The sequence below is a fragment of the Eleutherodactylus coqui genome, chromosome 11 (genome assembly GCF_035609145.1).
Source record: "Eleutherodactylus coqui strain aEleCoq1 chromosome 11, aEleCoq1.hap1, whole genome shotgun sequence".
NCBI lineage: Eukaryota > Metazoa > Chordata > Amphibia > Anura > Eleutherodactylidae > Eleutherodactylus > Eleutherodactylus coqui.
The window spans coordinates 101100454-101120730 of NC_089847.1; the positions used below are offsets into that span (position 1 = coordinate 101100454).

Here is a 20277-nt window from a genome sequence, read left to right on the forward strand (position 1 = left end):
TGATCCTACATTGAGTAGAGGGTTGGACCTGATGACCCTGGAGGTCCCTTCCAACTCTACCAGTCTATGATTCCTTCTCATTGATATACTTTCATACGGTGACTTTGGAATATCTTGTTACATTATATGTATCAGCTCTCGCTATCTATTTTAGCTTTATCTTAATAAACATTACATTTTAGCTTACCATTTCTTTATATATATATAGGCTACTATAGGAGAAGTGTGGGGAACTCTTTTTCTGTGATTCTGTCCACTTATGAAAGACTTCTCCTTTGAATTGAACTTGACCAAAACCTGATGCCTTTATATTTTCTACATTCTATCAAGGACTTGGGACATCTTAGAGCTACCTCACATATGATGAAGTTTTTCGTTCTGTCACTATTAATCTCCATGAAAATCCAAACAGGAAAAGATTTAAAGAGCAAACAGTTTACGTTCCACCAGAGAAAGCAGTGCCAGGAGCTGCGTACAACTAAGCCCACAACCGCGCGCGGTAACTGAGGGATGGGGGTGGTCACTTATAGGGACAACAAAGTGAATAGTGTAAGAGCGGATTATAGGATCACAGGACCACAGAACAGATTTGGTTATTTTTGCGACAGAGCTCAATGGTTGAAGACAGGAACAAGTAGGACATGAAATCTGAGCGGTGACTGGTGAGTAAGTTGTATCTTGATATATGATATATATGGATATCAGCAGACCAATATCTAGAAGTCAAACAATATAAACTATTAGCACACATAAGTAATAACTTTGTCACAGTTTTTCATGGAGATGGTGCATGGCAGGAAGCCAATGGTGATCTTCGGAGATCTTCTTGTTGACTCCATGGATTGGATAGATAGAAAGATAGAAAGATAGAAAGAAAGATAGATAGATAGATAGATAGATAGATAGATAGATAGATAGAATTTGGATACCGTGCCCAAACAGACAATACTGCTGTGGGTCTTGGGGTCTGATGTAACTTTAGTGCAATTGAATACTTGATTGTCTATTTGACCATTGTCATGAATTTCATGAAGCAGGGTTGGAGGGGCACATTCTAAACCTCAATCCTTAGTACCAAAGGAGCCTGAACTGCCCCAGAGTGAAGAATAGAGATGGTATGAACTATACATGCCTTTCAATGTTTTTACCTGTGGATCTGTTGCTTTGGAAGTGCTCAGATTTTTCCTGAATAGCGATGAGCGAGCTTTTGAAGTCCGGTTCGGTGAAAATTAGTTCTAACTGAACCGGACGTTCACGAAAACTCGTATAACACAAAGGGCTCGCTCACACAAGTGTATTTAACTTGCCTATTAGGGCTCTTACAGAAGAACGTATTTTAGCGCATTTTTTGCATGCGGAAAATTCCCGCATGCAAAATACATAGAATATAACCCATTGATTTCAATGGTTTCATTCTCATTTCCTTTTCTTTTACACTTGCGGTCCTCACAGAGTAGGACCCGCTGCATTTTGTGCACATTTGAGCACCAAAGAAGCCCATAGAGGTCTATGAGAGGTACGCAAATTTGCACATATGTACGCGCAGGTGTGTGCAAAATGTTGCGCATACCCGTGAACATCGCCACCTTGTTTGCTTAATAGCCATTCAAATCAGGGCGGGGTTATTCCCTCGCCCATGGGAACTAATGATGCCTGTGCTTAAGGAGCCCGTCAGTGTTATAGACCAGTGTTCAGGACTAGTGTTGAGCGAACCACACCAATAGAATCCTGTCTCAGATAGAACTTTTTAATTCCATCATTTTTGGGTGCATATAATATATACATTTACCATTATTTTATGTATTTAGTTTTTTATGCCATGCACCGTATCTTATAAATAGTATGCTTACTTGGTTGTATAGGGTCGGAGTGATTACAGTATTATTACATCTATAGAGTTTTTGTTGTTTTAGTACTTGTGTTAATTAAAAAACATGATTTATGAAAAAAAAACCATTTTTGTACCACCACAGTCCGTGACCCATAACTTTTAAATTTTTTCCATCAACAAAGCCATATGAGATCTTGTTTTTTTTTAAGGAGAGGTTATACATTTTTGGCCAAAATATTGGGGAATATATGATTTATTGTTTGCCTGTTATACATTTTTTAACAATAATAAGACAAGGGTGTCCCACTTGCTGCAGGCCTAGAAAAAAAATCAGCTACAGCACCAAAACTATTAAAGGCCTTTTAATCAAATTTGGCCAAAACATACCCTACTCAATAAGAATCAAGAACTCCCCATAACATGTGCTGAAAATGCCCCATTTGTGGTCAAGTATGCCTGAACCCAATGTTTCATATTTGGTAAGCATGGCAAGTGTTCCTTGATCGAATCATTTCTAAGGGACGTTAGCCACCGCATTCACCTGATTTGAACCTACCAGATTTTTTTCTTTTGGGGCTTCTTGGTATAAGCCATGAACTACTAAGGAATTGAAAAGGAACATAGTGCAAGAAAATAGTGCAGTGACACCAGAGATGCTTACTAGAACATTCAGCAATATGGAGCGACAGGTTCAGGCCATGCTTGACCACAAACATGGGACACTTCTAGCACATGTTATGAGGGTTTCCTGATTCTCATTGAGTAATTTAGGTATATCTTGACCAAAGTTCATTAAAATGTACTAATTAGTCTTGCCCTTATAGCTGATTTCTCCGGGCCTTCAGCAAGTGGGACACCCTGTACAATCAACATGAACTAATTGAGTGTCACAAAGAGGACGCAGCCCACAAGGTTTTACAATCAACGAGGGAGAGGAGAAGGCGACAATAAGTGGGGTGTAGTAAGTGTTCATAATGTATACTGGCAGTAGGTTACTGGAGGGTGTAGGTAGACACTTCTGAAGAGTTGGGCTTCCAGGTTGCTTTTGAAGGTTTCAAAGGTGGGAGAGAGTCTAATCCTTTAGGGTAGTGAGTTCTGGAGTATGGAGGACACAGAGAAGTGTTGGAGACAGTTGTGTGAGGAGCAGACTAGAGGAGAACAGAAAAATAGGTCTTCTGAGGACAGGAGATTACATGGGGGAGGTATCAGGATATTAGGTCAGAGGGTATGATCTCATAAAAGGATTTCAAATAATGCAGAAAAGTTTGGACAAAGTTTTCTACCTCTCCCCTCCCTGTTATAGGCCACTGATCACCTGTCCAAGGTGACAAGGAACGGGGCAATCAAAGCCAAGATCTGTTTCCGATCACTTGGGAATTATGTTTTTCTCAGCACAAGAACCCTTGCAATGATTGAAACTACCAAAGCAGTTCAGCTTTGTACAATTTACTTGAGTCGCTACGTCTTTGGTGGTCCGAACATCTGTTTATTTTTCCATTAGATATTTGCACAGTTCTCAAGTATCTTAATGTAGTCTCTTGAAAAAACTTATAGTTTTCTACATGCACCAAGTTACCTCTGTCTTTTTCCTTATCTCCAGGATGTACTGTAGACCGTCAAATAGGTGCTGGTTAGGCCTACATCCGTAAGTCTTTCAAAAGCATAGCATTGTGTAATCTTTTGTACAAGCCTTCCCTCACTGTACAGTTAAGATATAAATGTATGTATCAGACCTTATCGTCTATGTTACATGTCTATGTTTCTTATCCATACAAGATGTAGGAGCACCTGCATACATGACGGTCACATACAGTAATCGTGTGGCAGATGCCAAGTTGGGGACCTTTTCCAGGTTGCTTCTCCGATGGCGAGGCAGTATCTATAAATTACTCTACCGAGAGTTCCTTATCTTTGTTGGCCTCTACTTCATCATCAGCGTCACTTACAGGTAATAGTCTAGATATTACACGTGAATGACTTACTTTATATTACTACTAGTTCTGTTTGTTAGGAAGTCATCCGGAGCTATGGTTTGTTAACTTGTCTAGCCCCAATGCAAAATGTGTAAATAGACCCTGACCTTCCATGTGTCATTTATAATACTGGTTTCTACTTTGTGGCCTTTGGCTCCTTTCGGACGCTAGGGCCAAAGTACAACTTCTACCTCTGTGCCCCTATAGCTAAGTCACTGGACAGCTGATTTTATTATAAGTGCATGAAGTAGTAGTGGTGAACAATATCATATAGTTGCTCAACAATCAATGGGGCTCTTATGACTTGGGTGACCGTTTCATAGTTCTGTATACTCAGCCCACAAGGTTTTACAATCATTGAGGGAGAGGAGAAGGTGACAATAAGTGGGGAGTAGAAAGTGTTCATAATGTATACTGGCAGCAGCATTACTGGAGGATGCTCTTCTGAAGAGTTGGGCTCTCAGGTTGCTTACAGGTAATAATAGTCTTCTTGGTATATCCTTAGGGATAGGGATCCCAATCTTAGGACCCCACTAATCAAAGAATAAGGGTCTTGCATCCTCCTATTAAAGTAACCATCCAGTTTTGGGACAAAATTCTGTTGCAGAACTGGAGGTGGAGTGGGGTATATTACCTGCAAGTATTCTTCTCTGACTTCCATCCGAATTGCAAGCTCTGGGTCCAATTTTGGGCCATCCAAGATAGCCAACGCAATCTTCAGATTATATCTAATATCCCACAGTGCTTTGGTAGTATTACACTACCAATGCACTATACCTGCTCTCTGGACAACACTGCTTATGTGAAAAGCACTGGCCATTCACAGAGCGGTCCACAGTGTGCATTAGCCAGATAGAAAAATGCATTGGCCATCTTGGACAGATGAAAATCAGGACCAGAGCTGGTGGAAAAAAGAACAACTGCAGACTTTTGCCCTGAAGCTGGAGGGTCACGTTAAAGAAAATCCAATGGGGATGACAGGTGAGGTGAGTTGCAGTAATTTCCAATGAATATATTATATTATCCAGACTGGTAGGACATTGTCTGAATGATGACCCAATTGTTGAGTGTAAGGAGTTACCATGTGACCGTGCATTGTAGTGAAAAGATAGTGAACCTGTTCTGCTTTGCAATATCACTGTTTTGGCTGTTTCCATACAGAATAAATGGAATTGTCTAGGACTTTTACTATTGATGACCTATGCTCAGGATAGGTCATTAATAGTTGATCAGCAGGGGTCCACCGCTTGGGATTTTCCCTGATGTCAGCACTAGAAGCAGATAGTGCTGTCCATATTGCAGTGGTTCGGTTTGGTACTGCAGGCACAGCTCCCATTGAATTCAGCGGGAGTTCCAGCCTGTAGTACTAACTCTGGCCACTGTAACGTTGACAGCACTATCTGCTTCCACTCTCCTTCTTTAACTCAATGGACCTAATTACCCAATAACAGGTTATACAGTAGCTTTCCACAGTTTGTCCCTTAACCTCTTAATTTTCATAAATTAGCATCTATGTAATAACTCGGATTAGAGACACAGAAAACAAAAGAACCAATCAGTGCTAAACTATACAATCTCTAAAGTTCAGTCAGTGACTCATTTAGCCACTACTATATTGTTTATGTCTGCATGTGGGAATGGACGAGGATTTTCCGTGTTAGTGAAAAGGGTGGCCTTATAGCTTAAAGAGGACCTGCCATGTGCATACAGTACATGCATTCTCATTAAATATTCGGGAGCATGTCTTAGAGCTCTGTGTTGTGGCATTGCTCTGTTATTCCTCCTGGAAATGTATGATTCAATTCACAAGAGGATGGCGCTATTTCACTTGTCAATGGGGCGTGTCTCTTAACACTTAATGTACATTTTATAGCGTATTGGTGCATGCTTCCCTTATGTATTTTTGCTATTATGGTCTGCAAAACACAGACTAATGCCGGCGTTATACGGGGGTATGAGCATTTGCGTGCACATAAGTGTAGTATTTTTGGAGAACGAACTATGGGTTTTTTTGCGCCTGCGTTGGCGTATTTTGCTGCACTTTTTGTGCCCACAAGACATGTACATTTGCACACAGCAAAAAAATATATACCGATTGAAATGGCTAATTAGTCTAACGAGTTCCAGAAGTGTTCTTTATACTGCGCAATTCCCCAGTGTTTCACGCATCTCCCAGTGTGTTTTGCGTTCATTTGCGTATCCCCATTAACTTCTATGGAGACCTTTATTGCGCAGGAAAATAGAGCAGGCTGCGTTTTTTTTTCTTTTGCACGACCGACATTTGCAGGATAACTCCGCACTTGTGAACAAACCCACTGAAATCAATGGGTTCTATTCTCTGCGTATTACCGGTGCAAATTTTGTGTTCACTAATACACGTGCAAACACGCTTGTGTGAAGGGGGCCTAAGGCCAAATTCACATGACGCATCCCTATTTATAATAATCTTTACTTATATGGCGCCAGCATATTACGCAGCGCTTACAAGACAGCAGGAACAGTAACAAAACCACAGTTAGGCCGCCTGCAGACGGGCGGAAATTCTGCGGCGGGATTTCCTGCGGAATTTCTGCCCGTGGAAGCTGCCATAGGATTGTGTTAACAAACGCAATCCTAGGCAGACGGCCGCGATTTCTCGCGCGGCAAACAAACCATGGCATGCTCTGCGAGCCCTGCACAGAAATCTCGCTCCCCTGCCACCGGCTCCGGTCTGCGCGTGCGCTGGCTGCCCGGCAGCCGGCACATCAAAGAGCCGGAGCTGCGGAAGGAGGTGAGTGCCACGCTGCTCTCTGCAGACGCTCGGGTCGAATTCTCACAGCCGGATCTGACCCGGCCGTCTGCAGGCGGCCTTACGTGTAGTAATCAATTGATGGAGACAGTAAGGGTGAGGGTCCTGCTCCAACGAGCTTACATACTACAAATAGTGGGGTGATACAGAAGGTAAAGGGGCTGGAGATGTGCACGGTATGGTGAGGTGGAGAGTGAGGGATGCTATACACATAAGTAATGGTCAGACATAACCCGTAAAGTGGCTGAATCAGTACGACTGCAGGGGCGGTTGATTACAGCTGGCAGGGATTGCAGTCAGTAGGACAGGGAGCATGTTATTAGGTAAAATAAAGAGGATTTTGGCTTAGGGGATATGGTATGCCTCCCTGAAGAGGTGCGTTTTTAGGGCACACCTAAGGTTTTGTGAGTCAGGGATTGCCCGGATATTTTGGGGTAGCGTGTTCCAGAGGACTGGTGCTGCTCTGGAGAAGTCTTGGAGACGGGAATGAGAGGTTCGAATTAGAGGGGCACTTAGTCTGATTTCGTAAGCAGAGCGGAGAGCCCGGGCTGGGTGATGGATTGAGATGAGGGAAGCAATGTAGGGTGGCGCTGCGCTGTGGAGGGACGAAACCATTGATTTCAATGGTTTCAATTTCACTATCGGGACTTGCCCAATCTTTCTCGCACTTAGTTAATATTACGAGATGGAAAGATAGGGCAGGACCTAAATTCTGAATAGCCCAATGGAAAAACCTGTTCATGTGCAACTATGCTTCAATGCGGCGAGCATAATTGTACATACGCCTGTGTGTTTCTGCCCTAAGGCCAGCTTCACACAGGGTGTATTTATGCGTACAAAATTTGCGCACACAGAGAATAGAACTCATTTATTTCAATGTGTTCTTTTACATTTCTGCATTGGCATATGCCTTTTGGTCACGCAAAAAAAAGTCTGCATATTTGCACACCCAAGGTTGCCATAGAAGTCAATGGGGTATGCAAAAATGCAAAGAGATGCGTGAATCACTGCGTAATGGCCCTGGAAAAAGAACACATCTGTATCTAATTAGCCATTTCAATCGGTGCATATTTATTTGCCGCACACAAATGAGCATGCTTTGCAAAGGGCAAAAAGTACAGTGAAATACGCCGATGCGTGTGCAAAAAAGCGTCGTTCATTCCGCAAAACCGCAGCGCTTAGGAGCATTCATGTGAAGCTGGACTATCCAGTTATGTATTCCTTTCTGTGCTACAGGCTCCTTCTGAATGAGGCGCAGAGAATTTACTTTGAGAAGTTGGCCTTGTACTGCAACAACTATGCCGAGCTGATTCCGGTATCATTCGTCTTAGGTAAGGGGTAAGGTTTATGGGGTTTTAAGGAATAATATATATATATATATATATATATATATATATATATATATATATATATTTATTTATTTATTTACATATATATATATATATTTATTTATTTATTTACACATATATATATATATTTATTTACATATATATATATATTTATATGTATAATGCAAGATAACAAGTATTATTAGTATTATTATTTCAGATTAGCCCCAATTCTTGCTTTTCCTGCTTTTGCGTAGAGTTTGATCTCCATCTTAACCCCACCGTTGCATTCTATTTATTACACATGTAGTAGTCATTAAAAGGTTGCGTAAGTAAACTATAGTCACCGGTAAACACCGCTGCCTACACATGCATGAGCGGTTTAAGCAAGTTTATAATCAGATTAGAAGTTCTTAGCTATGTTCAACAATGCAGGAAAGGATATTTACAGGTCCGGACTGCTAGTGTATATTTACTGTCTCGGTTCCAGTAAGAAATGAATGTACTAGTGCACATGCATAGCTTGTGACCTTTGTGGGACAATAAAAAGTACATAAATCCAGTATCGCTACCTTAACTTTAATCAGTAGCCATTGCAGGGGAAATGCAGCATTACATGGTGGCCATTGCAAAAGGGAAGATGGAACAATAGCTTTGCAGCGCCACCTATTGGAAGGCAGGATTCCTGCAAGTCAGTGTCAGACTTTTTAAAGAAGCTTTATAACAATGACTGGGAATTGTGAGCCAAAGTCAAAATAACCATACACAGACAGCTGTCTTGGGTGGTTGTACCTCATTAGTCTGCAACAGATTCCCATGTAATATGTAAACACACAGGGTCTGTAAAATAACACAGAGGAGTGCCCCCCCTCCCCCCTTCCTTCCTTGACATCCATATGATTTAACAAAGCATAGACAATTCTGGTCATCCGGAGACAGAGTAGTCTTTTCTACTCACCATAACCTGTTATCTTCTTCCAGAATGATATCAGCATTTTATATACTCGCCGATCATTTATTGTTGACCTATCTCGTGGATAGGTCATCAATAGATAAGACTCCCAAAGTCCCAGACAACCCCTTGAAGATGAAGAATAGATACCTGCATGTTCGATTACTATGATACGAGTTGTTATAGGAGAGAATATGTGGGAAGACTCAGTAATAGGAAATAGATTATTACTGATTTGGGAATTTTGTGGCAAACTTTGAATTTTGAGTATTATTTGTTGAATTGTTGTAATTATTGAAGTTTTCCAGTTTTAAGCCATTAAGAGTTTTATTATTGTAGAGAGGTGAAAGAAAATAGATGTTAATGGGTAACATGTCATTTCACCCCAGTAATAATAGTGAACCCATAGTGACCCCAGTAGTAATAGGATCCTCCATAGTGGCTCCAGTAGTCAGTGACCCCCAATAGTGGCCCTATTAATAATAGGGTCCACCATAATGGCCCTCGTAGTGATAGTGATCCCTCATAGTGGACCCAGTAAAAATAGTGACCACTATAGTTGCTCCAATAATAGTGACCCCCATAGTGGCCCCAGGAAAAAATTGTGATCTCCATAATGGCCCCAGTAATAATAATAGCCTCAGCAGTAATACTGACCCCTATAGTGGTCCCATTAGTGATAGCGGCCTTTCATCGTGGCCCCAGTAGTGATAATGACCCTTCATAGTGGCCCCAGTAGTAATTGTGACCCCCATAGTGGCCTCAGTAGTAACAGTGTTTCGCATAGTGGCTTCAGTAATAATAGTGGCCCCCTCTAGCTTCTCCAGTAGTAAATGTCCCCTTTATTGGTGGCCCTAGTAGTAACAGTGGTCCCCACGGTGGGTCCAATAGTTATAGTGTCCCCTATATTGACCCCAGTAGTAATAAGTGACCCCCATAGTATTCCCAAGGGGAAGAGATCAGCAATCACAGACTCTGCACTGCAGCCAGAATGCTATTATAAGCTGAGTGAGTTGAATGCTGCACGGGGTTCCTGCACGGCCAGCAGACCACATAAAATGAGGTGGTGGCCTGCAGGCCTTGCTTTTGATTTGTGCGCTACATATAATGAAGGCAAAATAAAATTAAAAGATTACACCCCATTTGTGAGCCAGAAGTCTCACAACGGTCATCACATCTTTCTGAGGGCTGTACCTAGAAAATGCTGCTCCACATACCAAAAGTTTGAATGCACCGCCACCCCCTCAACATTTACCAGCTCGCTGAGAAAGGATGCAGGTGCACAAGACGCCCGAGTCATATTTTAAAAAATAGGAAAAAGAAACATCACTTAACTTCTACCATTATAATTCATTCTGGGCTCCCACTGTATACCTATATGCAAATATTTCCTGATCCCCATTCGCAAATTCCAGGCCACTGCACTCTACACTTCAATGGAGAGGTGGCTACATTTGCGTGCGTGCTTATCTCCACTGAAGTAGTGTATATGGAGATTGTAGTGAGCGGGAATTGATTGACTCCCAAACCTCCAATAGATGCATATCCCAGAGGTGGCATTTATGGCATATCCCAGTAAAGGCTGAAATGATAAATAACAGCGAAAATCTGCGCCAACAAGGCAAAACGCAACAATTGATTTTTAATGGCTGCATGCTTTTACAGCAGTTTTATCCACAAGATTGTGTGGCCATAAACAATTAATTTCAAAACCGTACCAATTTATGTTAAAATCAAAAGTCAGCGTGGTTTTCATGTAACTTCACCAGGCGGTGGACCCCAGCTGATCAACCATTAGTGACCTATCCTAAGTTTGCATGGAAAACCCCTTTAATATAATATTGAGTGTGCTTAAGTTTTGGTTTCCAACTAAGTTCAGGTCCGATCTACTTTTATCTTCTCTTTCTATTAGGTTTTTATGTGACTTTGGTTGTCTCCCGCTGGTGGGCCCAGTATGAGAGTATTCCCTGGTTAGACCGCCTCATGTGCTTGGTGTCCAGTAATGTGCATGGCACGGATGAACGAGGGAGGATGATACGACGGACACTTATGCGCTATGCCAGTATTTCTGGCGTTCTCATCCTACGGTCTATTAGTACTGCTGTCTATAAGAGATTCCCCACCCTGCAGCATGTTGTCAATGCCGGTAAGTACAATTCTGGATAGATCCTAATTAGAAGTAAATTGGAGATTGAATCTATCTCATTCACAGTCGGGTTATATCAATTTTTATGAAACCTCTGGCAGAGACGTACATGGAAATGACAAGGACTAATGGAAAATATCACAATGGTCCATCCTGCTATGGTGGAACCAACCGGCTCATCTGGGCTGCCAGAATTACTGAGACCTTTGGCCATCTCTTTTGGCCCAAAGGATGTTTAATGTCCACAGCTTTAGGGGTGCGCTTATTTCCTGGTATAGATGCATTAAAGCACTAGTGGTACCAGTATTCACCACCTTAATATTTTACTTTTCGACCACTGCAGGCTTCATGACGCCATCTGAACGTATGAAATTTGATGCTATTTCTTCTCCTCACAACAAATTCTGGATTCCATGTGTTTGGTTTGCTAACCTAGCAGTGACGGCCAGGACAGAGGGGCGAATACGTGACAGCGTTGTACTGACGCTCATCCTCAAAGTAAGGGGTTGGGTTACGCTTATGCTAACAGAAATTGTGACTCTCTTGTTTTTAGAGCAAATCTGAAATAGGGCTTAATTAAAATGTGTCTTTTGCAGCTTCTACATATCAAGATATAAAGAAACTGCAGACCCAATAATAGATCTGGCAATGAGGCTGAACTGACGGCTTAAGCCTCTTTTGCATAAACCATAATCCTTTTTTGTTAATGCCATTCTTTATTAATGTATGCAGGCAGATGAGTTCAATTATGAATATATTTCATCGTGCCTACTTATTTTAATAAAGTAATATTCATATAAAATGTACTAGAATATGGATGTCATTATTCCGTTGCTGCATTGTGGCAACTATAAGGCCACCAATCACTAATTGAGTTGTCCAGGTTTTTACTATTGATGTCCTATCAATATTTGATCGGCGGGAGTTCACCACTTAGCATCTCTGCCAATGTGTGTGCAGACAATGCTGGGAGCAGATAGTGCTATCCGTATTGCAGTGGCACAGGTTGGTACTGCAGATATAGCTCCCATTCAATGAAAGCTGTGCCTGCATTATCAAATCATGTTTCTGCAATGCTGACAGCACTATCTGTCTCCAGCGCTGTCCGCACTGACAGCTGACCGGGCGATTAACTGAGTGGCGGAGATCCCAAGCAGTAGTCCCCTGCTGATCAAATATTGATGATCTATCCTGAAGATTTCTGAACCTGGATTTCTGCATGGGGCTTTAGTAAGGTAAATAGTTCACCCTTGGAACTATCCAGGACCCAGTAGGTTTGGGAGAGGAGCTACACCTTGGACAATCGGACTATCTGATGGATTTGGATCACTTGAGGGATACACATATTAGGAATATGCATGACTACTGCAAATATACCGTGTGTCAAGTTTGTGCTGCTGGAGTCTGTTGTTCTACAGGGTTCCAGGAGCACACCTTCACAGGTGAGGGATAGTTTAGCTGGCAGGGTGTGGTTTGCTCTTGTCAGTCAATCCCCAGGGTCTGAGCTCATATATACATACAGGCCTCTTTCAGTGTCTGTTTTGTGTCCAGGGTGAGAAGTCATGTTTCCTTCTGTGTGGCTTGTGTTCTGTTACCTTTCTGTGCGGCTTGCTGTGTTATGCATAATGTCTCAGTTTCTGCCTGGTTCTGTTTACCTCATTTTCAGGGATTGTCAGGTCTGAGGTTTCAGCGTGGGGCCGCCTTTATCGAGGCGATCACTCCGCTTATAGGTAGGGCCTTGCCATCCTCCCTGCAGCCTAGGGTGAGTCTCCTATCCTGTATCTAGCCACCTGAATTCCTAGTTCTGGCGTCCATGCTGTGGCGAGGTGTGCCCAGCGGACATAACATGACCAGCCTTACCTGTTGCTGCAGACCTCTGTGCAGTATGTACCTGTGCTTACTGGCTAGCATCCGCACTAGGCCCTATGGATAAGTCCTGTGCACGCTATGTCAGTAGGGAGGGTGGCCATTTTTCCCCTCTGGATTGGTGCATTTTCTGTGCAGGTTACTGTTCTGTGGCCTTTTGTATAAGGCGCAGTGGTCCTGCTTAGTTGTGCACAATATGTTACTCTCTCCTGTATGGTGGGCATGTGTTTGGAGTCAGGCCCAGAGGATAAGTCCTGTATTACACGTGCATGATTGGAGGAGTTTGATAATTTTTTTTTTTATGCCTTAAGGGTCCAGAAACCCCTTTTTAAGGGGAGGTACTGTCAGGTTGTGCTGCTGGAGTCTGTTGTTCTACAGGGTTCCAGGAGCACACCTTCATGGGTGAGGGATAGTTTAGCTGGCTGGGTGTGGTTATCTCTTGCCAGCCAATCCCCAGGGTCTGAGCTCATCTATAAATACAGGCCTCTTTCAGTGTCTGTTTGGTGTCCAGGGTGAGCAGTCATGTTTTCTTCTGTGTGGCTTGTGTCCTGTTACCTTTGTGTGCAGCTTGCTGTGTGACTTGTCCTGTTACCATTGTGTTGAAGCTTACTGTGTGGCTTGTGTTCTGTTACCTTTGTGTGCAAAATTCATTCAAACTATGGCATACGAGCGATAATCGTTGCTTGTAAACACTACCGTCATTCACTCTTCAGCTGAACGATGATTTTAAGGTTGGCATAAAATCCATCCTTCAGCTGGACAGAGATAACAGGGACCACATGCTATTTTCTCCATGGGAGTCAGAGATAAAATTGTATTCAGTCGACAGCCTTTGCGAGAACAAAGGAGCTATGTGCAGAGCTCAGACCATATGCTAGGATCTGCAAACAGTTCCCGGAGGCCCTTTTACATGCAAATTAAGATGATAAAGTGTTAATGGACATTAGTGGTAAGCAGTTATACAGCCTTACATTTACTAATTAAGTATTGTCACCTGTTCCCTGCCTCAGGAGCTGAACTCTCTGCGCACACAATGTGGAAGATTGTTTGGATACGACTGGATCAGCATTCCTCTAGTCTACACTCAGGTGCCCTACCTTTCTTCTTTATTCAACAGCATTCATTTGTTTTCTTCTGTTGTCAGAATTAATCCCATTCACAAGTCACATACAAGGTGGGCCACAGTGCACCTCATTTATTAACAGGGCATTCTTAACCCTTGTAACCAAAGTGAATTAAACTTTTCATCCCACATGTTAGAAAACCTGAGCCAAAATACTTGCTTTGATCATTTTGCTTCCCCAAAAATGCAATTAAAGTGATCAAAAAAGTCATATATACCCCAAAATGGTACTAAAAAAAATGACACCCCCTCACACAAAAAACAAGCCTTCACACCGCTCCATCCATAGAAAAACGAAAGACTATGGATTTTTGGATTCAACAATGCATAGAAAATATATTTTCCGAAAAAAGGTTTTTGTTGTGCAAAAGTGAAAAAAGCTATAAAAAAATGTTGGTGTTGTTGAAATCAGACCAACCCACAGAAAAAGTTCTGTTATTTATACCCCGTGTTGAACTACGTAAAAAATATAAAATAAAAGTCATGGAATACATTTTTTGTAACTCAAAATCAATGAAAACTACAGCTTACCACGCAAAAACAAGCCCTCATATGACTATGTGGATGGAAAAATGTAAAAAAATATGACTTTTTTAAAAAGTAGAGATGAAAATCCCCCCAAATTGTCACATCCTTAGGTCCAAAATAGTCCACGCTATTAAAGGAGTACATTCCCTATATATTCATTTTAAGCTTATTTTTCCTTCCTGCTCCTTAGGTGGTCACAGTGGCTGTATACAGCTTTTTTCTGGCTTGCCTCATTGGCCGCCAATTCCTGGACCCTGAGAAGGGATACCCCGGGCATGAGCTAGACCTCTATGTGCCAGTGTTTACCCTCCTGCAGTTCTTTTTCTACGCTGGCTGGTTAAAGGTAAGTCTGTGGTTGCCCGCACATAGACAGATGGCGCTAATACATACTACTATGGTAGGAATACATGACTGCAAACAGTCTTGTGTATGTTTCAGGTGGCCGAGCAATTAATTAACCCCTTTGGACAAGATGATGATGACTTTGAGACCAATTGGTTAATTGATAGAAATTTCCAGGTAAGATAACAAAAATAACATGCAGCCAAAAAATATTATAGTGACTTTTCTCCACTTTGTTTCAAGTCTGCGCACAACCACTTGACCATTTTGTAAGTCACTGGATAGAAAACATAAATGGGTATTCTGACCACTAACATTTATGGCATATCCATTGGATGTATAAGACACTCCATTAAATGGCTGATAGTTGGGGGCCCCATCAGGAGAACAGGAGTCATGCAAACCCCTCTGTGCCAAACAAAACGGCTGAAAAAGGCTAACAAAGGAAGGGAAGTCAGGAGATGGCAAGCTGGAATGCTCTTTCCATTAAAGTCTATGGAGGAAATTTAAGAAGGACTGTACATTGAAAAGTTGCATATCTTTGTGCAAGCCAGGCTTGTGCCAAAGTGTGCAACTTTTTGCCCTTTTTATCCCCACACTCACCACATTTCTATAAAGAAAATGCTACCCTCACCCAGAGCAACTATCCATCACATAGTCGCTCAAAAAAGTCGTTAAAGCGTACGAACAACAGTTTATTTGCTTTTAGTCGTTTGTGAAGATATCGTTCATACGTGGATCTCCATGTAAATTCGTTTACAAGTCGTTCAAATACAACTTTTGTTTAACCAGCGACTATTTTTAGTATGTTGAACCAAAACGACTAGCGACTTATCGCTCGTCACTCTGTCTGGGGGCATATTTGCACTGAACAAATATTGTTTGAATTTGCAATTATTCAGCTGATAGTCTTCCTATTAGAGATGAGCGAGCACCAAAATGCTCGGGTGCTCGTAACTCGGGACTAAATTTTCGCGATGCTCGAGGGTTCGTTTCGAGTAACGAACGCCATTGAAGTCAATGGGCGGCCCGAGCATTTTTGTATATCGCCGATGCTCGCTAAGGTTTCCATTTGTGAAAATCTGGGCAATTCAAGAAAGTGATGGGAACGACACAGAGACAGATAGGGCAGGCGAGGGGCTACATGTTGGGCTGCATCTCAAGTTCCTAGGTCCCACTATTAAGCCACAATAGCGGCAAGAGTGGGCCCCCCTCCCAACTTTTTTTTTACTTCTGAAAAGCCCTCATTAGCAATGCATACCTTAGCTAAGCACCACACTACCTCCAACAAAGCACAATCACTGCCTGCATGACACTCCGCTGCCACTTCTCCTGGGTTACATGCTGCCCCACCCCCCCCCCCCCTGCATGACCCAGTGTCCACAGCGCACACCAAAGTGTCCCTGCGCAGCCTTCAGCTGCCCTCATGCCACACCACCCTCATGTCTATTTATAAGTGCATCTGTCATGAGGAGGAACCGCAGGCACACACTGCAGAGGGTTGCACGGCTAGGCAACGACCCTCTTTAAAAGGGGCGGAGCGATAGCCCACAATGCTGTACAGAAGCAATGAGAAGTCCAATCCTGTGCCACCTCCATCTGGAGCTGCACACGTGGGCATAGCAATGGGGAACCTATGTGCCACACACTATTCATTCTGTCAAGGTGTCTGCATGCCCCAGTCAGACTGGGGTTCTTTATAAGTAGACACATGCAGTTACAACTCCGTGTGGACCAACAGCATGGGTGGGTGCCAGGAAGCCACCGGCGGTACATAAATATATCCCATTGCATTCCCCATCACAGCTGAGGTAATGTCATGTTAAATGCAGGTGGGCTTCGGCCCACACTGCATGCCCCACTCAGACTGGGGTTCTTTAGAAGTGGACACATGCAGTTAAAACCCGGGTGGACCGACAGCATGGGTGGCTCCCTGGAACCCACCGGCTGTACATAAATGTATCCCATTGCAGTGCCCTGGACAGCAGAGCTAACGTCAGATTAAATGCAGGTGGGCTTCGGCCCACACTGCATGCCCCAGTCAGACTGGGGTTCTTTAGAAGTGGACACATGCAGTTACAACTCCGTGTGGACCGACAGCATGGGTGGGTGCCAGGAAGCCACCGGCGGTACATAAATATATCCCATTGCATTGCCCATCACAGCTGAGGTAATGTCATGTTTAATGCAGGTGGGCTTCGGCCCACACTGCATGCCCCAGTCAGACTGGGGTTCTTTAGAAGTGGACACATGCAGTTACAACTCCGTGTGGACCGACAGCATGGGTGGCTCCCTGGAACCCACCGGCGGTACATAAATATATCCCATTGCATTGCCCATCACAGCTGAGGTAATGTCATGTTTAATGCAGGTGGGCTTCGGCCCACACTGCATGCCCCAGTCAGACTGGGGTTCTTTAGCAGTGGACACATGCAGTTACAACTCCGTGTGGACTGACAGCATGGGTGGCTCCCTGGAACCCACCGGCGGTACATAAATATATCCCATTGCAGTGCCCAGCACAGCTGATGTAACGTCAGCTTTAATGCAGGTGGGCAAAAAATTAATTGGATTACACTGTAGGCGAGGGCCCCAAAAAATTGGTGTACCAACAGTACTAATGTACCTCAGAAAAATTGCCCATGCCCAACCAAGAGGGCAGGTGAAACCCATTAATCGCTTTGGTTAATGTGGCTTAATTTGTAACTAGGCCTGGAGGCAGCCCAGTTAAAATAAAAATTGGTTCAGGTGCAAGTTTCAACGCTTTAATGAGCATTGAAACGTATAAAAATTGTTTACAAAAATTATATGACTGAGCCTTGTGGGCCTAAGAAAAATTGCCCGTTCGGCGTGATTACGTGAGGTTTCAGGAGGAGGAGCAGGAGGAGGAGGATGAATATTATACACAGATTGATGAAGCTAAAAGGTCCCCGTTTTTGATGGTGATAGAGAACGATGCTTCCATCCGCGGGTGCAGCCTACGTATTGTTTAGGTATCGCTGCTGTCCACTGGTGGAGAAGAAAAGTCTGGGGAAATCCAGGCTTTGTTCATCTTTATGAGCGTAAGCCTGTCGGCACTGTCGGTTGACAGGCGGGTACGCTTATCTGTGATGATTCCCCCAGCCGCACTAAACACCCTCTCTGACAAGACGCTAGCCGCAGGACAAGCAAGCACCTCCAGGGCATAGAGCGCGAGTTCAGGCCACGTGTCCATCTTCGACACCCAGTAGTTGTAGGGGGCAGAGGCGTCACGGAGGACGGTCGTACGATCGGCTACGTACTCCCTCACCATCCTTTTACAGTGCTCCCGCCGACTCAGCCTTGACTGGGGAGCGGTGTCACAGTCTTGCTGGGGAGCCAGAAAGCTGTCAAAAGCCTTAGAGAGTGTTCCCCTGCCTGTGCTGTACATGCTGCCTGATCTCCACGCCTCCCCTGCTACCTGGCCCTCAGAACTGCGCCTTCTGCCACTAGCGCTGTCGGATGGGAATTTTACCATCAGTTTGTCCGCCAGGGTCCTGTGGTATAGCATCACTCTCGAACCCCTTTCCTCTTCGGGTATGAGAGTGGAAAGGTTCTCCTTATACCGTGGGTCGAGCAGTGTGTACACCCAGTAATCCGTAGTGGCCAGGGTCACGAGAAAGGCATCCTAACATGAAGTCAGCCATGTGTGCCAGGGTACCTGTACGCAACACATGGCTGTCCTCACTAGGAAGATCACTTTCAGGATCCTCCTCCTCCTCCTCCTCCTCCTCAGGCCATAAACGCTGAAAGGATGACAGGCAAGCAGCATGGGTACCCTCAGCAGTGGGCCAAGCTGTCTCTTCCCCCTCCTCCTCATGCTCCTCCCCCTCCTCCTCCTCCTCAACGCACTGAGATATAGACATGGGGGTGCTCTGACTATCCAGCGACATACTGTCTTCCCACGCCTCCATTTCCGAGCGCAAAGCGTCTGCCTTTATGCTTTGCAGGGAACTTCTCAAGAGGCATAGCAGAGGAATGGTGACGCTAATGATTGCAGCATCGCCGCTCACCATCTGGGTAGACTCCTCAAAGTTTCCAAGGACCTGGCAGATGTCTGCCAACCAGGCCCACTCTTCTGTAAAGAATTGAGGAGGCTGACTCCCACTGCGCCGCCCATGTTGGAGTTGGTATTCCACTATAGCTCTACGCTGCTCATAGAGCCTGGCCAACATGTGGAGCGTAGAGTTCCACCGTGTGGGCACGTCGCACAGCAGTCGGTGCACTGGCAGATTAAACCGATGTTGCAGGGTGCGCAGGGTGGCAGCGTCCGTGTGGGACTTGCGGAAATGTGCGCAGAGCCGGCGCACCTTTCCGAGCAGGTCTGACAAGCGTGGGTAGCTTTTCAGAAACCGCTGAACCACCAAATTAAAGACGTGGGCCAGGCATGGCACGTGCGTGAGGCTGCTGAGCTGCAGAGCCGCCACCAGGTTACGGCCGTTGTCACACACGACCATGCTCGGTTGGAGGCTCAGCGGCGTAAGCCAGCGGTCGGTCTGCTCTGTCAGACCCTGCAGCAGTTCGTGGGCCGTGTGCCTCTTCTCTCCTAAGCTGAGTAGTTTCAGCACGGCCTGCTGACGCTTGCCCACCGCTGTGCTGCCGTGCCGCGCGACACCGACTGCTGGCGACGTGCTGCTGCTAACACATCTTGATTGCGAGACAGAGGTTGCGTAGGAGGAGGAGGAGGGTGGTTTAGTGGAGGAAGCATACACCGCCGCAGATACCAGCACCGAGCTGGGGCCCGCAATTCTGGGGGTGGGTAGGACGTGAGCGGTCCCAGGCTCTGACTCTGTCCCAGCCTCCACTAAATTCACCCAATGTGCCGTCAGGGAGATATAGTGGCCCTGCCCGCCTGTGCTTGTCCAGGTGTCCGTTGTTAAGTGGACCTTGGCAGTAACCGCGTTGGTGAGGGCGCGTACAATGTTGCGGGAGACGTGGTCGTGCAGGGCTGGGACGGCACATCGGGAAAAGTAGTGGCGACTGGGAACCGAGTAGCGTGGGGCCGCCGCCGCCATCATGCTTTTGAAAGCCTCCGTTTCCACAGGCCAATACGGCAGCATCTCCAGGCTGATCAATTTGGCTATGTGCACGTTTAACACTTGAGCGTGCGGGTGCGTGGCGGCGTACTTGCGCTTGTACTCAAACACTTGCGCTAGCGACGGCTGGACGCTGCGCTAAGAGACATTGGTGGATGGGGCCGAGGACAGTGGAGGTGAGGGTGTGGGTGCAGGCCAGGAGACGGTAGTGCCTGTGTCCTGAGAGGGGGGTTGGATCTCAGTGGCAGGTTGGGGCACAGGGGGAGAGGCAGCGGTGCAAACTGGAGGCGGTGAACGGCCTTCGTCCCACCTTGTGGGGTGCTTGGCCATCATATGTCTGCGCATG

The 20277-nt window shown here is 44.8% G+C and overlaps 1 protein-coding gene across 1 annotated transcript in view; it reads left to right on the top strand.

Annotated features, from left to right (window-relative positions):
• The first annotated feature begins 3627 nt into the window (after positions 1–3627).
• Positions 3628–20277, top strand: part of BEST1 (bestrophin 1) — a 30659-nt gene continuing 14009 nt past the window's right edge. Inside the window, exons 1-7 of the mRNA XM_066584166.1 lie at positions 3628–3779; positions 7829–7923; positions 10785–11018; positions 11362–11516; positions 13895–13972; positions 14726–14878; positions 14974–15054. Coding sequence (XP_066440263.1) covers positions 3628–3779; positions 7829–7923; positions 10785–11018; positions 11362–11516; positions 13895–13972; positions 14726–14878; positions 14974–15054 — 948 coding nt within the window. The remainder of the gene's footprint in view (positions 3780–7828; positions 7924–10784; positions 11019–11361; positions 11517–13894; positions 13973–14725; positions 14879–14973; positions 15055–20277) is intronic.